Below are 17,525 nucleotides of genomic sequence, written 5' to 3' on the forward strand. Positions count from 1 at the left end.
AATCGCTGTGCTTTCGAGGAAGATGTTGTTCATAACAAACGGCAGAGGTCACCCGAGGAGGATCGCAACAGAAATAACAATCAAAATAGGCGACGATTTTGACACTTCACAGATTATGACGGTCCCAGCCAAGTGGCGGCTCGCTTCCGAGGAAATATTGGAGGAAATCATCGGGATGATTACCAACGGAACAACGATCAGCGCAACGATCATAGAGATGCACCGAGTTCCAGCAGGCAAAATAACCAGCCTAGATTCCCAAAGCCGTACAACATGTCACCCAAAGATTTGTTGAACGGGCCATGCCAGATGCACTTCTGCCTCGATAATGAGGGAAAGAGACAGTCGGGTCATCTTCAAAAGCACTATCGAACTTTTCAAACTCTGCGCAGATACGCGGAAAACACCAACACGCAAGCAGCAAACAGGGGGTACGTGCAGGGGCCAAGGAGTGAAATTCACCTGCCACCACCACCCGCAATTGCCAGAGCGAATCAACATCAGTTGCAACTTCGGCATCTACGAGCAATGACGGTGACTTCATAGACACAGCGGGAGCAGTGTCGATGATACAAAAAGGCAGACCCTCGAACAGAGCATCTATGGATACTGGCTTCAATCGTTTGATGACGGTCATTTGGCCTATCTTCAGCCAGGGTGATTGGGTTCATTCTAAATGAAGTAAAGATGCCTATATGACTTTCTTTCCTTTCTCTCTTTTTAGATAGATGGCTTGGTTTTACTCTAACTTTAAGCGATCCATGAGCTGTATAACTGATATATTTTGAACTCTGCAACAATACAAAGGCCGTGTGCATCAGAATACATCATTCTGAGCAGAGGCTGGGGCGTATGCTCTCATTTTGGGAGAGAAAAACAATACATCAGATATTAGCCTAAGATTTCACTTTTTTCGTCAAGCATCGTTTACCAAAAGAAACTAACCTTTGAGCTCAGAAATTTACACATAGCCGTTGCTCAATGACTCATCGTCGCAGGTCAACTCTCCTAGTCCGGTAGTAGGTATAACAGGATAGGTAGATGTGTATAACATACTCGAACAGATTGTTAATTTGTTAGTGGGAAGCTTTACTCGAACTCAAGTTCAAGCCGTTGTACATCTTACCGTTCTGACAAACTTATTAGGTTAGGTGCGGGTAACTACTCCCACCATACACGATGATAAACAAAACTATAGTATAGTGACGCATGAATCCACAGCACAATTTTCTCATTGCACACTCTCGGTCGATCTAGACAGGAATCTTCCCTTCCCCGCAAGAGCCAAGCCCTACCACCTCCCGGAGTTGACACTTCACAGGGCAATGCAATGCACCACCATGTGCCCACGCATCATTTGTGCCACTGATTTTGGTGCTTATGCATTCAGGACTGATTAATAACTTGACTTTACACCGCTAGCTTGTTCATCTTTTATTTTCAGGCTCCTTTTGGAAACTAGTGTGATAGCTGTTCCTCCGGAAACACGAGTACCAGCATCGAGAAAAAAATATTTTTTTGGTCCTTCGACTATAGTCTGAAAAAACAGAGTTCAACTTTGGTACCTAACGGAAAATAACAAATTAAATGAATTATCATTTTTTAACAGAATAACTTTTGTCCATTTCTACACCTAACGCAGTTGGAACCGAAGGATGACATGAGACTGGCTTCGGACAAGTGGTAGGATAGTTAACACAAGAACGGGAACATTACAGTATTACACAATAGACAAACCAGTAAAACGAATAATAATAGACGTGTGAATGGCTTCACACAAATGGCAGCATAGTTAACACAAAATTTTGGGGAAAAAATTTAAAATATTCGATAAATCGGTAAAAATGAATAGAAAGGTGAAAAGGAAATTAGAGAGGGGGCGAATTTCTAATGAAAAATAAAATTCTAGTATTATACAGTTGAATGGGTTAGAGAAAAGGGGGGAAATATTACTAAGAAACATCCATGCAAAAAATCAGAAATTGTTGTAAATGCTCTCTAATTTCCTAGTCTATCTGGAGTACATATGATTTTTTTTAATTTTGTGTGGATCATCTGATTATACAAATATACTTTGTGATTTACCATTTTTAAATGCTCTCCTGGTTTCTTTATTTTTAAAATTTCTCTACAGCTGATTTTTTTCTAGGGTGGGTGAAACTTCTTTTTTTTTTTTGAACAGGGGTTGGTCCTGAAGAATCGAGAAGCTCTGTTAATTAAAAGCGGTGGAGCTACAACTTACAATACACGCAAGAAGAAAAATCAGAAATTACAACCAAGTCCTCACATTTTGCATGAAGGACCCTAGATCTAAAACTGAGAATGCAATCGGATCCAGCTCCATGTCCACCGCACCGCCGCATCTCATCACAGCCTAGAACATCGTCGCCAGGGACGCTACCACTTGGGACGGAGCTCCAAGAGCTTATTGTGATGGAGCAAAGAGGCCTCCTTGGTCGCACGACAGCCTAGAGGTTGAAGAAAACCTGCATTCGCCGGTCGAAAGAAACCGTCATCGGCGACAAAGGGTGGAGGGGCCGCCCTTCGACAATCAAAGGCATCAGGCAAGAAGGGGTTGTCGCGGATGACCTCCCACGAGAAGCTTTGGAGCTCCCCTAACGCTGACCCGCCACCCAGCAACCATTCCATGACAAGCTCACTCCCTTCAACGTCACCATTACAAGAGTGAAGGAGCTTGGGATCTTGATCGACAAAGATGAGCCCGCACGACGGGCGCGAGCTTACTGTCGAAGATGTCTTCATCGCTCACGCCGGCTGCTCGCAGCACCCCGCCACCAACGCCTAGAAGAAAAACACCTGAAGCCACCGGCAGCAGCTCGACAACGGCTGTGACACGCTCCATGATACCAGCATCTAGCCGAAAACCACAAACCTGGACTCCTATAACTAGGGAGGGGCCCCCCACCCACCACCACACCGGCAAACGCCGGAGAAGGGAGGAGAGGGGCAGGCCAGCCTAGATCTGGTGGAACCTAGAAGAGAGGCGGATTGGACGAGAGCGGAGAGAAAAGAAACCTCTTGTATATACATAATACAGATTGTTCTACATAATTCAGCATCAGTTTAGTGAATAACAGTAATATATTGTAAACCGCAAATTGCATTTCAGCAAACTGAAGTCGTAATTTTCAGAAATCACCTAAGATGTAAATAAAACATCCCACCCACTATGTGACTTAGCAATTATCATTAGGAAAATTGAAAAAGTAAAAGAATATAGTAAACCTATTTGGAACGCGGAGGGTTGTAAGCGTCCAAGAAATTGGGGATAGTGCATATAATGTCGGTGTGGACGCCATGAAAACACGTCAAGTAGGTAGGCTGCTCAACTTTTGGCACCGCGCGCGCGCCCGTATAACGTGGATACCTGTAAACAAAACATCCCCAACTAACAAAAGGTGGCGGACTAAAGTATGCAATGTGATCATGAATAGGCAGATAATCGTAGTTGTCGAGCACGACTGCGCAGGACTTGCACATGGCGCCCCGGAGCTACCATTTCTTTTCTGCGAGCAAGGAAGCTGCAGCAATGCATAATAATGGAGATCAGTTGAAGATAGCTAGCTGGCTGCAGGTCAAAGGAACAGCCGCGTCCAGCCACCAACCCCCTCCCGTCCGGCGCGCGGCCGTCAACCATGTCAGGCATGACGACGCGTACGCCCTGCAGCTCCGTCTATATAAGCGCCAACTCTCCAGCTAGCTCCACAATCATCCCAGATCCATTCCCAGTCTCAAACTCAACTGAACTCGATCACCTCAACGGCCGGCGACGACCTGCATTGTAAGCTAAGAGGGCTCGCTCGATCGACGACAATGGTGAAGGCTGTCCTCGTCGCAGTTCTGGCCGTGGCAGCACTTGCGCAGCTCGCCGCCGCGGTGGATCACCCGGTAGGCGGCGCCGGTACGAAGTGGACCACAAGCGGCGGCTACGACTCCTGGTCCGGCGCGCAGAAGTTCACCACGAAAGATAGCCTCGGTAAGCAGCTCTTGTCTTGTCTTCTCCAGCTAAGCTCAGCTGTTTGCCCGCCGGTTGGCTGCGATTATCAAGAACCTGCAGTCGTCTGACAATGTCCCGGCCACGCTGCCACTGAACAATTACAGTGTTCGATTACTCGTCATCGCACGACGTCGTGGAGGTGAGCAAGGCCGGCTACGACGCCTGCTCGGCCAGCGGCGCAGTCGCCACCTACACCGGTGGCAAGACCACCATCAAGCTCACAACCGCCGGCAAGCGCTACTTCATCTGCGGCATCCCCGGCCACTGTGCCGCCGGCATGAAGCTCGCGGTCAACGTCGTCGCCGCCGCCGCAACACCCGCAACCCCCGCCAAGCCCAGGGGCCAGAGGAGCGTCGCCCCTGTCGCCGCCCCGGCGCCTGCGCCGGCCCCTGTGGAATCTTCCACCGACGAGCAGCAGCCCAACGTGTCCGCGCCAACCGGCAGTACGCCATCCAGCGCCGCCACCATCGGTGCCAAGGCCGCCGTGGCCATCGCCATGGGCATGGCCGTGGCGCTCGCCATGTGAGGAGTTACCTGAGCAGCGATCCATCGGTACAAAGGCTTAATTTTGGGGTGCTTAAGTCTGATGAATCATGTCGATACATTTGAGAATTTTTGTTCTTTGCTATTCTAGTGTCCTCTCTGGCTGGCAGTGGCACTGGCATCCACATTGCCTTCCCTGCATGTTCCTTCCTATTATCTGTGTAATCTACGATTTATTTGTTGTATGTCTCTATCCAAAAATAAATACAATTCACATTCTTTAAACATCGCTTGTACTACTACGTGTTTAACCTTGCTTGTTCTCATTCAGAGCACCCGTTTAGAACACGTAAGATATCTGTGTTTGCTTGTTAGCTTCACTGCTCTGTTCAGATTCAGAAACCAGGGTAAGAGGCTTTTCCTTGCTCTGCTTTCGGAAGTGGGATGTACCACACACTGTGTAAACGTTCATTTGCAGGAGTGGCAAGGACAGAATGTGAAATAGATTCGCGACTGCAAAAATCAAATTGTATGGTCTATTGATATTTAGTATAAGCAGCACCACAAACTACAAACCTCAAAATGGGCTCAACTCGGCATCTCAACCACAAAATCAACCACTCCAGATAACATTTCGGAGAACTCTAACACCCAACAAGTGGGCGCTTTGGTTAGAGCTAGTGCATCGTTTAATGTATGTTCAATTATCTGATGCTAAGGATGTTTTCGTTTGGAATCTTACAAATTTGGGTGCTTTTACTGTCAAATCAATGTACCTTGATTTGTTAGACGATGACACAAAGTACCTCAAAAAGTATATTTGGAAGATAAAAGTGCCACTAAAAATCAAGATTTTTATGTGGTTCCTGCATCATAAAGTTATTTTAACAAAAGATAATCTCGCTAAGCGTAAATGGCAAGGCAGTAAGAAATGCGCTTTTTGTGACAAAGATGAATCTATCCAGCACTTATTTTTTGAATGTCCCTTAGCTAAAATCATATGGCGCATTATTTTTATGACTTTCAGTTTGGCCCCCCCAAAAAACATTACAAATCTCTTTGGTAATTGGTTAAGCGGTATTGCCAAGAAGGATTTGGTTCAAATTAGGTGGGAGTCCGTGCTGTTCTTTGGGCTATTTGGAATATGCGCAATGATACTGTTTTTAACAAACCGACAAAACAACCTTTCTTGCAGGTTCTCCCTATGGTTATTCACTGGATTCGTATGTGGTCTTATCTCCGAGTCCGAGGAGCAGCGGGATGTCATGGAGTATGGGTGCAACCGACTGGAGACGGTAGCACGGGATTTCTTCAGCCGGTGTGGGTGGCGGCTTGATCATAGGATCACTTTGTGATGCCGCTTTGTCTTTTGCTTTATGTTTCTTGCGTTGGTTGATTTTCAGATCAACTTGACATGAGACTTGAGTTGTAATAAGGTTAAAACTGGACTTGAATAAGGTAATAAAGCAGCCGTATGCATCTCTTTGATGCAGAGGCTGGGGCACATCCCCCATTTCGAAAAAAAAAACTCGGCATCTCAACCGGTGGGTTCCAGCCATCTTAAATTTCATCAAAATGGTATCAAAGTCCATGTGGTTTGTTTGTATTGTAATATATGTAAGGCAAACTTTTGGGTTAAATGAAAATTTGGGTCAAAACTCATCAATTTTTTCTATAAAGTTCACCAAACTTTCCATAGCAATCATTTTGGTGAGGAATAAAAGCATTTTGTATTTAAACCTTAAACTATTTGCACGTAATTTTTTCAAATATTAATATAAATTGTACTCATTGTTCTAATGTCTTACACATTGTGTCTATAAAAGCATGCCATCCAGCGGCAAAATCCTAGATCGGCCCTCCAAAAAGTCAAAGAACATCTAAGAGATCCAGTGATACTGCACTCTATATGATACCATGATACCACTTCTTAAAATTCAAATTTATAAGTGACTAAAAAGTTCAAATATAATTGTGAGTGGTGAAAAGATGTATATGAGAGAAGGTGGGTGCGAACTCATCCCCTTTCTTTGATCCCGGGTTCTAATCTATTCCTGGCAGAAGTGTGGGACGTTTTTAGATAGTGTTGTGTTCGTGCCTCCTGTTGGATCAATCTCTTGTAGACTAGGCTCCTATGGTTATGGCTTTGAGTTGTGAATAGGTGTTAAGGATTCCGCTTAACTGTTGCATTTTGCTTCCTCCGTTCATAAGATGTGAGCCTGACCTTTCCACTCCGCCTACCAAATTAATTTTTTCTCTCTCCTCTCTCTTTTTTGTTCCCAAAAAAGATTTCCCTAGGATTTCCATAAAAAACTTCAAAATACGCACCAAGAAACAAAAAAAAAAGATAAATCTAACGTGAATATGTTGCAATAAGATAAAAGCTGACACTAAATATAAATAGACAATACAATTCCCATATCAATTTATCTTTTTTTTGTTTTTCTACATGTATTTCAAATTTAAATCTAAAAATTCCTGGGTTGTGAAGACACATCTTGCAAGCACTCAAAAAAAAATTAAAATTTTAGACACTTGTAAATTTGAATTTTGGAGTGGGATCTTGGTAGCGTGTGAAGTCAACTGTGACATCACAAGATATTTTCCCGTTCGATTTCTTGCTGGTAAACTTCTTGGACCAATAGGCGCATATGGCGAGCCTAGGCTGAGTACTCCTGTTCATGGGCCAACGAGGGCCAGGAAAAGGTCGGCCTTGATCTGCCAGCACGGATCCTAAATACCAGTTATTCAAGCATAATGAGATTATAGTTCAATTTTTTTTTATTAGCTAAATGTATAATGTGAGTAAGTTCCGCTAAAATGACTATGAATTCAGAGCATGCTGTGCGTACAAAATAAGTGGACGATGTGATTTATGAAATGCAACGAAAACATTTGTCCGTTCTGCAAGCATTATTCACTTTGAGAAACATGGTGGCAAGGTTATTTTAGTTTTGATGTGCAATTTATCGCTAGAAGAAAAAGGTCGTCTTCTGAGTGTGTTCAATGAGATGGGTGTTTGCTCATAGGAACATAGATTTACACGTCAACATGTGGGCATGTGTTTGCAGCTCTGCAGAGAACCACCTGAACAAACAAACCATTGGGAAACAGACAATGCATTTGGTGTCGTGTTTTTTTGCTCTTTACAAGGAGAAAAGATTCCACCCTACCATGTGCGCACTGCCTGCTTATCTGTTTTCAGTGCAAGGTAGGTAGCTACTGTGCATCAGAGTTGTATTTGTCAGTGAAGCAACAAAGGTTTAGACCTCTGGAGAAGAAGAACCTGGCAGTGATCAGTAAGTTCTGTGCATATGGAGTACACTACTATTCAGTAAGAAAATTCTTTCTTGGGAAGGAGAAGAGCGGAGCACAGGACGATGTAAAATGTGTGATGAATGCACCATTTCTTCGCAATGATGCCCAAGATGCAAGGAGGTCAACGCTAGTCAAAGTGGTCAATTGTCTCGGCGACCAACTCCAAGGTGGTCTATTCAATTGGCACACAGATATAAGAACACCGATTCCATCAAGAACTGATACTCAAGACAACAAGAACTGATTTCTATGGAGGAACACAAAAAAATGTGAGGCGAGAGTGAACAAGAATCTAAATTACAAGATCAAGATGCGAATCGGTGAAATCCACATGTGCGATAGGTATGAAGAAGAATCTAATCCGGCAAGGAAGATAGAATTCCACGCCGTGAACTGAACCTGAATCAATCAGTACACCTCGACCTGAATCTGCTCTGAGATCGAGTCATCAAGGTAGTCAAGAACCGGCGACATGCGTCAAGACGCCGACGGGCTTGGCGCCGCCGGGGCCGCCTGTGGCGGAGCAGGCAGCACGGCCGGCGGCGGCGGCACCAGCTCGACCGGCGGCGGCTGTGACACGAATGCCGGCGGCGGCACCAGCGCGACCGGAGGCGGCTGTGACGCGAATTCCGGCGAGGGTGGCGCGATTGCTGGCGGCGGCGGCACCAGGGCGTCCGGGGGCGGCGGTGACGGGAATGTGGCCGGCGAGGGTGACGCAATCGGTGCCGGCGGCGGCTGCAGAGGGGGCGCCAGCGGCTGCTGCTGCGGCGGCGGGAAGGCGGTCTCCGGGGCAGGAAAGGTGGGATATTGCGGCGGCGGCGGGGGCGTGGCGGTGGCGGCGGTGGAGGGCAGTGACGGCTGCTCGCCGACGGGCTCGGGCGGGACCGGCCGGCAGCCGCCGGGGCGGGCGGCGCAGGCGGGGCCGGAGTCGGAGCGGCGGGAGTTGGCGCGGTGGACGACGGTGGCGAAGGCGGCGACGAGGCCGACGACGGCGAGCGCGGCCACGACGGCGAAGAAGATCTTGGTGGCCTTCCCCACGTAGCAGCACCGCATGGCTGCTTCCCCCGGTGAGCGGTGGCTGGCACTGTTGTGGAATGTACTGCTCCGCTGCCGACTAGCGCAGCTTGTGTTGACAGTAAAACAGCGGCGTGAGGTCCTCCCTATGTATGAGTATGACGACAGCTCGTTTTGGTCAGACATGGCGCGCCGTCCGATCGAGCAAGAGGACGGTGCAGATTTTGCTGGGAGCAGAACAGTGCAGCTGCCGAGCCAGATCGGCCGGTCGCGGTACGTATGCTGGTTCCATTTGTGGTGCATCTGGCTTCTGAATATCTGACCTGACCTGATGATGGTGCCTGCATTGACCCTTGCAGACTGCAGTGCAGCAAACAAGGTGGGTGCTCAACTCAAGGAGCCATCCCATCCATGCATCTCCTTTGGAAGAAGCACAGCAGTAAATGAGGAGAAAATCTTGGGTTCACGGCAGTACGGTTCTCTAGCTACACTTTTTTCTCCTGCAATCCTTTTGATAAAAAAATAATATAATATCGTGAAGATATTAATTATATTTAATCTCTGTAACAACGTAACACCTTAATATATAAAAACCTTAATGATAGTAGGGATGCACACATCAAAATAAAAATAAAAAGTCTAAAAAAGAATCAATCTCGCTATAATGTTTCAAGCAGCCACACAAACACTATCAAAACAACACCTAAAATCCATGTTCTCTAGAAGCGACGTCTCCACGAATTTTTTTTTGGAAAACGCCATGGTCGTCCAATCAACATATTAGGTTTCTTCCTAAAGAAATTATCCGCTCTCAAAATAATGTCTTTAATAAAAATATTATCGGCTATAACCTACTAAAGCTAAACCTTGGATTTTCCCCCTGAATTGTAAGATTCTGAACTTCTCATGTGTTGTTGTCCCCACTTGCATGTCGCTACTACAAATCTTGAATCACCAAGCAAGTTCCTAAACACCGTAACGAGTCTAACCATCCTTAGATCTTGACTTTCATGACATTCTTCACCTCTATGACTTCACCATGGAACAAAAAATACATGGTCCATGATGGCAACAAATAGGAGGGCTTCGCGGCGCCCACTCCTGAAACCAAACGGTCGGAAAAGAACAAGGGTGCGCTCGACCGAATCATATCCGATCCAACAATGTCCAGATATGAGGCGTCAAAGGGAGTTCGCCGCCGGAGCCTTCCGGAACTCGATACTCCGGTAGACCGAGGAGGACAAGCATCAAGCATATCTCCGTCTTGGCACGAGATGAACCCTAGGACCGCTTCCTATTAGGCTGAGCGACGGCCCCCACGCCACCGCTACCAACAAGAGTTCGGAGATCTCAGCAGACACCACCGCCACCACCCACACCACGTGGAGATGAGGGGCTTATTTGTGCCGTGACCCCTGAACCAGGCATCATGCCGCCCTCGTGGCCACAACGGTCGCCAAGGTCGCGAAAGAAAACTAGGTCCCCCAATCTGCAGCAGCCGAAGATCTCACCGCTGGCGACGAAAGGCACGCGTCGTCGCCCGCCACGCGAGGAGATGAAAGCCCACCGCCATCAACCACGCAGGCTTTACCCAGTGACTTCCTCCGGGGACGATAGGGGATAGAGGTGAAGGGAGTGGGACCAGCAGTGGCTGGGATATAGATCGCCCTAGCCGCCCCTCGTCGAGCGGTTTACCAAACTATTGAGTACTAAATGATCATCCCTTTGCCTGCCGTGATGCTAATGGAGAAAATGGCTCTTTTTCTAAGAGAAGCAAAATGGCTGTATTTTGTTTTTTGAGAAAGGAAGGAATGGTTGTAGCTTTGCTGCTCTTGCTTATCTGTGGAGGTAATTGGACATCGGCAGAATTTAACATGGTCCCATCCAGCGCACCAAAGATAAATCCCCGAAAAACACATAATACAATGCCAAAATAGATTCACGAGAAGAAAAACTAAATGACAATTTCAGAACCTTTTCCCATCCTGTTGTAACGCACACCATTCGCCTTTCATCTGCTGCCCGCGCTATCCATTCCCACGGCGCCCATGGCCACCACCTACCTCTCAAGCCTCCAGGCCGCCGCCGCCATCACTGCCGGCGGTGCTTCACCAAGGCCAAGATCAAGAGTGGTGACATGCCACGCCACCGAGTCGTCGGGCAGGCGATCAGCCTGCCTGGGCCTTGGCCTCGCCGCCGCCGGCATGCTCCGCACTGCGCCCGCCCGCGCCGCGGACACCGACGAGGACCCAGAGCCGGCCAACAACGGCTGGTGGCTCACCGAGTTCCCCTTGCCGGTGCCCAAGATCCGCAACAGTAAGCCTCACTGCTCTTCCCGTACTAGCAACCCAACGCCATCATATATGCAATCATATCAAAGTGTCCATTGCTGAACTGAACTGAACCGGTGCCGATGTATTTGGCGCAGAGGAGATCAACAACGGCGAGACGGGCACGCGATCCTTCATAAAGAACGGCATCTACATTGCGGACATCGGGCCGAGCTTCGCGGCGCACGCGTACCGGCTGCGCAGCTCCGCCTTCGACCTCCTGGCACTGGAGGACCTGCTCGGCAAGGAGGCCTCCAACTACGTCAACAAGTACCTCCGGCTCAAGGCCACCTTCATATACTACGACTTCGACAAGCTCATCACGGCCGCCGACGCTGATGCCAAGCCACCGCTCCTCGACCTCGCCAACCGCCTCTTCGACAGCTTCGAGAGGCTGCAGGCAGCAGTCACCACCAAGGATGATGCAGACATAGGATCCCGCTATGCTGACACCAAGCTCATCCTCCAGGAGGTCATGACGAGAATGGCCTAGGCAGGACAGAGATTTCTCAACACAACTGAAACTTCTACATCAAACTTAATCAAATATAGCCCCAGTTTTACTGTCATGAGTGATGTATTGTACATTTGGTTATATTTTCGCAACAGATCTGGCAAAAAAAAAATACAATACAGATAGTCATTGAACAGAAGGTACAGGTACCAATCAAGCAGGTTCCCGTTAATAAATCACAGTTAGTACATGTCAATTTATAGCAAGAAGCTCAATTACTTATACAACTCAACACTGTGGTAGAGCATCAAAGCTGATGCAGATTACATAAAGATGGAAAGGCCAGCATTCCACACCTGACCGTTAATACAATCAGCAAGAACGGAAAAAAAAAAAAGGGGCACTCAATAATTGAGAATATACAACCTCTAATTGCCCACACCACGGGATGCAAATGATGGATTGCATCCCTCGAATCAACAAACAAACAACACAGAAGTACACTACTGGGGGTGTCCCATGTGTAGATACGACTTCACAATGAATTGAAGGCATCGATTTATCCTTGTGACAAGCTGCGCACTTGGGTCTGACGGCGAGGGATGCCAATCTCGCACGAGTTTACCCTGGCTGCAAAACGAAGCGAGCAAATGGACTCGCTCGTGGAAGATGCTTCCGGGGACAGATTCACAAACATTAGTGTCTTCGAGTCTCCACCCAAGCATGGCTGCGTACAGGGAACAAAACAGGTGAGGGGTTTCTAATGCACAGCAATGGTACTGAACTTATAATCAGAATACAGGTATTGTTTATGTGCTAGAGAGTTACCTGAAGTAGATACGTTAATTTGGAGTTTCTAAATGGAATGTGTTCATCCTTCTTAGCAATGGAGAAGATAACATCAGCCAGGCACGACAAGCTCTTGTTAATAGCCTAATATTTGAAGTTGGTAACAAACACCTGTTATGCATCTTCCAATGTACGCCTTAAAGGAACATAGAGAAGGAATAGCAAATTACCTGAGTCTCCTTGAGTCTATCCCCAGTGGCGCCACTTTTATTAAGCCGCTCACTGCCGGCAAGATCAATTAGATTGAGAACACCTTGCACTTGTTGATCAGTTCCCTGGACAGAATATAGTCCAAATGATGAAAACGGGTCAAGCATAAACTAGTTATATCAGTTGAAAATTACTGTACCTCATTTACACCAAATATTCGAAGTGTAAAGACACAGTGACTTCTGGATGATTCCTCATTCATCTGTGTTTTTCCAACAGACCTGCAAACAAGAGTGAACATTTCATGCATATGACAGGAAATTTGGCCATATCCATCAAACACTTCATTGGAGAGTTCACACAAATTATTGCAGAAAAAACATTTTGTTTAGATCAATGGCATACTGCTTCTAACATAACTAATAGTTGCATGCGCAAAACAAATTTGCATGTGCTGTCACAAATTATGATTGACCAACAAATAACAAAGTATCAGCGATTGTTTCAGTGAATCTGAAAAGAACATCAAACTTAACCTGCTTTGGGCAGCCCGTTTGAGCAAAGAAGAAACTTCGTTGATACTCCGTACATCAACAACTGTGAGCTCAGACACTTGTGTATTACCATTGGCATCATGTTTGATATTATACTTTGAAGCAGCACCATCTTGAACAGATGTGCGATTGGTCGCTAACAAGTCACGTATAGTCTCATTATAGATTTCCAACATGGAAGCCTACAAGTAAGAAGCTGGCATTAGGATGACAAACATAGAAACCGTGGCGCGTCATTAGTTCAGATAGATAAACAAATTAAAAGGGACGCACCTGCATCTTATATTTCCAACCTTGCGAAATAAGACATTGACTTGTTTGAAAAATTTGTTCGAGCGATCTAGGTATTAACCCTTTCAGATCATGGATCTCGGGATTGCCCATCATTGTGTGTGTCTTTCCAGATCCTGTTTGGCCATAAGCAAATATACATACCTATATAATTTGAGATCAATTAGTTGTATAATCAGATCGCTCAAATCAGAGAATACAAAAACGACAATGTTTTCAGATTTATTCAAGCTTGTATTCCATACAAGGAAAAAAACAACTAAAAGGCAAATATTTCGCCAAGACAGTCAAATAAACTGCACAGTAAACAACAGAAGTACAAAACACTTTTAGAACTGTTCACTTTTCATCAATCTTTTATGTGATTGGATTGCTATTTTAGTTCTGAAAAATACAAGAGTAGATATAGCATCAAGTAAAAGTACCTTATAGCCATCAAGAGCACTTTGAACCAATTGAGAAATTTCAGTGAATACGTCTTCTTGGGATGCCGAATGGTCAAACACTTTATCAAACGCAAATGAATATGCTTGTGCTAAAGAAGCAATATAAAGATATTATCAGAAGTAATTTTATATCTCTAAATAAGTCACAAATTATCATAAACAAACGATTATAAAGAAGCAGTAAATATAACATACTGTTATGCAGCAATTCGACACCACGGCCTAGATTTTCTCCAGTCTTTGGATAAGAAACTGCTCCTGACTCATTTGACAATAAAGGTCGTACTCGGCAGAAGACGCGGATATTTCCTTTAAGTTCCTGCAACACAAAGTCTTAGAAACAAACGTACTCTATACGATTATGAGGCTTGAAGAGAATAAGTCCTCACAAGTATAGTGTTATGTAGCTTTTTGCGCAAATTCTCTCCATCCACAATTTTTTGCTCAGCTTCCGTAAGACGTAGTTGCAGGTCCTCCAAAATTCTCTTTTGGTTCTCATACTCGGTCATTGTCTCCATGGTTGTCAAATCAGATCGCTGTACAGTGAAAAAAACGTAACAATTACACCCATGTACAAATTGTACATTGAAACAGTTGTAATACACTCAAGAATAAAGATAGGCATGTACATCTGTTACAAATATTACAATCAAGGGAACTATAGTGATGAGTGATGAATTATCCCTGTAGGTGCAACGCAACTATTCGACAAGCTAACTCATCATTTCAATAACAGGCAGGGATACAAAACGAACTACAGCTTCAACCTCGTAGGCCTACATGCTTATTTATAGCTTAATTCACTAATTTGCAGCCAAAAATAGCAAGTTGGGCACAGGAAGTTTGACAAACTGAAACAAACATCTTATGTAAAAGTACAGAACTACCCACCTTGAGCTTTTCATTAGCCGATGCGAGCTGAATTTCCAGTGTTCTTATCCTTTCACTTTGAGTTGAACAAGTTTCCTGTAGCATTGAAAACAAATTAGCCAACTTAATTGAAATAGTCCAGATTCAATCATTTAGTAGGGTATATAATGGTACCTCGAGGGCTCCACATCTAGTCAGGATATTCTCTATTTCCATTGACGTCTTTCCTGTTAGTTCCTTGTGTGCGCTCAAGTCACTCAACAATGAACTTATTTCAGCTGCTTTATGATCACGGTCCTCTCTTACTTGCTGCAGTTCACATCTAAGAGTATCAACCTCCTTCAATAGATCATTCTTTTGCCTTAAAGCTTCACTCTGCGAGGACTGCAAGGAGTGACAGCGTTGGTTATCAACATGTAACAGATGCATGTAATAAGAGATATTATGAAAAAAACGCAGTGAATGGACAGAACTATAATAGTACCTTTGCTATATCCAGTTGCAGTTTTACTGAGTTAGCATGGTCCTTCAAACCATTCATTGTTTCAACCATGGTATTCTTCTCCTTTTGCAGCTTTGCTATCGTCTCAGCATTCTTTGTTGCATCTGCTTGGAGATTGCAATTATATTGCTGCAAGCTAGTGTTGTATTCCTGAAGCCTCTTGTTAGTATCTTGGAGCATCTTGATCTAGACGAAATGGAATGCAGGTAAAACATACAGGTGTATATAAAAACGGACGAGAGAAGATACTGAAGAAGATCAATACCTGATCATTTAGACGTTTCTGATCCAACTTAACTCTGTTAAGTTCTTCTGAGAGCTCATTTCTTGATGACTCTGCAGCAACCCTAGCCTCTTTTTCATCTCCATAAGACCGAATCAAATCCTGCAGTTTGAAACAATTTGCGGTTACAGACTGCTGCTGCGTGATGAACAGTTGCTATAGAGGAATAAGCCAAACGCACAAGCCACCCACCATCTTCTCAGCTTCCACCTTCTTAAGATTGTCCTCTAGAGAGGCGTACTGTCTCTGAAGCTCCTCCTTTATGGCCACCGTTTCTTGGATTTTGCTTTCCAGCTGAGCCACTGGATGACAGCCATAAGGGTTCAGTCAGCACAATCAGAAATTGCGCAAAGTTGGCATGGTGTCGGATGAAGAAGGCGTTACCTGCTTCAGTATGATTCTTCTCTGCGGCGTCGATTAGGCCGGTGAGCTTCCCGATTTCGGCGAGGTTGGCATCCTCCCTGTCGAGTAACCACTTGATGCAAGCTCGCAGCTTCTTGATGTACTCGATCATCTGCTCGCTCTTGCCCTGTGGAAGCAGCCATGCGGTAGATGTTGGTTAGAACACTGTCTAAGGGACTTGTAATTGGCAGTTAAGAAGAGTGGATGGTCCTAGCTCGTCAGCAAGGCAAGGGGGGATAGAAGAACGTGTGTTTTACTACCAAATAGTGAAAGTTTACTATGTATTTGTTACCGTCGGGACAAGGGCATGGCATATAAGGGGTGGAACAAGAATCCCGGGGACTGAATACACATGAGCGCAGACTAGAGTTGGCAGGTTCTGGATAAGCTAAAATCCACAATTCCATCTTTTGCCCACCGGAAAGGCTCAGATCGGGACGAAATGGCCACGGGAGAAATACTAACCAGGACGGTGAGGCCGTTCCAGCCACAGCGCGAGAAATCTACTACAGTAGGAACTCGTTCCGTCAGCGCGATAGAAGAAGGAAGGAATAAAAATGGATACCTTGTAGTCCATCTTGTTCTTGCCCTTCATCTTCTCGTTGAGTAGTGCGTCGACGTCGTCCCTGCCGGCGAACTCGATGGGGGCCTCGGCGGGCGGCGGCGGCGGCGCGGGGGCGTTCTGTAGCGGCGGGCGCGCGGGCGCGGCGGTGCGCTGGCGCTTGCCGTACTGGGCGTCGTTCTCCTTGAGGAGGCGGGGCGTGCCGAGGCGGGCGGCGCGGTCGCGCGTGGCCATGGCTGGTGGCGGATCTAGGGTTCGGGGGCGCGGGGAGGAGGAGGAGCGTGGCCGATGCGGAAGGGGAAAGAGAGAAGGGTTGGGCAGCAGCAGCAGAGGGAGATTTGAAATGTTTCGAAATTTCGATGCGACGCTCCCCCTGTGTGTGTGTGGTGTGGCTTTTATGCGCTGGGCCGCCTTGTGCTGGCTATCCGTTTGGCAAGCACTTCCGCTTCAGTGCCGGCCCAGCCTCGTTTCTCTTGCACATGGGTCCACCATGCCATTTCATTTTAGCATGTATTAATAACCCTTTTCAATGTCCTTTTTTTCTATTTCTGAAAAAGTTATACAGCACACCGTTCACCAACCGCATGCCCAGCCTTACATGTAAGGAAATGCATAACAAAAAAATAGTGTGTAAGGCTCTCCTTGTATGTGTGGCCTCTCAAGTCAACAAGGGTCTAACAAGACAGAACCCCCAAGTGAATCACCTCCTGCCCCCCGCGCCGCCTCACATACGTGACACAGGCCCTCCCCCTCCCCACCTCATCTCCTCATCGCCGACAGAGGTCACCGCATGGTGGTGGTGGCGCGACTTTCTCCCTCGGTGGCGACCCCTTTTTTCGCGTTGGAGGTGAAGCTCACGTCATTCCTCTGTCGCTTGGTGCAACAGTCGCCTGGCGGCAAGATCAGCAAGACGAAGAAGTTAACGAGAGGCCCCTCCGCCAGGTGGTGGTGCCCTCCGATGGGCGGCAGACATGGGTTTTCCCTTGGCCTTATAGGCGG

The 17,525-nt window shown here is 46.3% G+C and overlaps 3 protein-coding genes and 1 pseudogene across 3 annotated transcripts; 2 read left to right on the plus strand and 2 right to left on the minus strand.

Moving 5' to 3' along the window:
• The first annotated feature begins 3,834 nt into the window (after window positions 1–3,834).
• LOC124670808 (mavicyanin-like) lies at window positions 3,835–4,544 on the plus strand. Its single transcript, XM_047207281.1, has 2 exons — window positions 3,835–3,997; window positions 4,123–4,544. Exons 1-2 carry the CDS (start codon window positions 3,835–3,837, stop codon window positions 4,542–4,544), a joined length of 585 nt encoding a protein of 194 aa, XP_047063237.1.
• Window positions 4,545–8,296: 3,752 nt separating this feature from the next.
• Window positions 8,297–9,180, minus strand: LOC124672282 (annotated as a pseudogene).
• A 1,625-nt stretch (window positions 9,181–10,805) lies between these two features.
• Window positions 10,806–11,816, plus strand: LOC124674005 (photosynthetic NDH subunit of lumenal location 3, chloroplastic-like). The gene is made up of 2 exons (XM_047210049.1): window positions 10,806–11,149; window positions 11,262–11,816. Exons 1-2 carry the CDS (start codon window positions 10,882–10,884, stop codon window positions 11,654–11,656), a joined length of 663 nt encoding a protein of 220 aa, XP_047066005.1. The 5' UTR covers window positions 10,806–10,881; the 3' UTR covers window positions 11,657–11,816.
• Window positions 11,817–12,176: 360 nt separating this feature from the next.
• Window positions 12,177–16,760, minus strand: LOC124678057 (kinesin-like protein KIN-14N). The gene is made up of 16 exons (XM_047213995.1): window positions 16,530–16,760; window positions 15,947–16,091; window positions 15,755–15,864; window positions 15,545–15,664; window positions 15,262–15,465; window positions 14,952–15,161; window positions 14,799–14,873; window positions 14,297–14,443; window positions 14,103–14,226; window positions 13,887–13,996; window positions 13,444–13,605; window positions 13,153–13,352; window positions 12,816–12,897; window positions 12,637–12,741; window positions 12,446–12,550; window positions 12,177–12,344 (listed from the first exon to the last, which is right to left on the minus strand). The coding sequence occupies exons 1-16, from the start codon at window positions 16,758–16,760 to the stop codon at window positions 12,177–12,179; spliced, it is 2,298 nt and encodes a 765-aa protein (XP_047069951.1).
• Window positions 16,761–17,525: the final 765 nt, after the last annotated feature.

Source organism: Lolium rigidum, chromosome 7, assembly GCF_022539505.1.
Source record: "Lolium rigidum isolate FL_2022 chromosome 7, APGP_CSIRO_Lrig_0.1, whole genome shotgun sequence".
NCBI classification, from domain to species: Eukaryota; Viridiplantae; Streptophyta; class Magnoliopsida; order Poales; family Poaceae; genus Lolium; species Lolium rigidum.

What these genes read in the sequence shown, in the direction of transcription:
- LOC124678057 (XM_047213995.1), bottom strand. Translation starts at nt 16,760, where the DNA reads ATGGCCACGCGCGACCGCGCCGCCCGCCTCGGCACGCCCCGCCTCCTC. An exon ending in AGAACAAGATGGACTACAAG is followed by an intron (nt 16,092 to 16,529) that starts GTATCCATTTTT and finishes CTGCTTCCACAG; the next exon opens with GGCAAGAGCGAGCAGATGAT. An exon ending in CGGCTAATGAAAAGCTCAAG is followed by an intron (nt 14,444 to 14,798) that starts GTGGGTAGTTCT and finishes TTCACTGTACAG; the next exon opens with CGATCTGATTTGACAACCAT.
- LOC124674005 (XM_047210049.1), top strand. Translation starts at nt 10,882, where the DNA reads ATGGCCACCACCTACCTCTCAAGCCTCCAGGCCGCCGCCGCCATCACT. An exon ending in GGTGCCCAAGATCCGCAACA is followed by an intron (nt 11,150 to 11,261) that starts GTAAGCCTCACT and finishes TATTTGGCGCAG; the next exon opens with AGGAGATCAACAACGGCGAG.
- LOC124670808 (XM_047207281.1), top strand. Translation starts at nt 3,835, where the DNA reads ATGGTGAAGGCTGTCCTCGTCGCAGTTCTGGCCGTGGCAGCACTTGCG. An exon ending in CACCACGAAAGATAGCCTCG is followed by an intron (nt 3,998 to 4,122) that starts GTAAGCAGCTCT and finishes GAACAATTACAG; the next exon opens with TGTTCGATTACTCGTCATCG.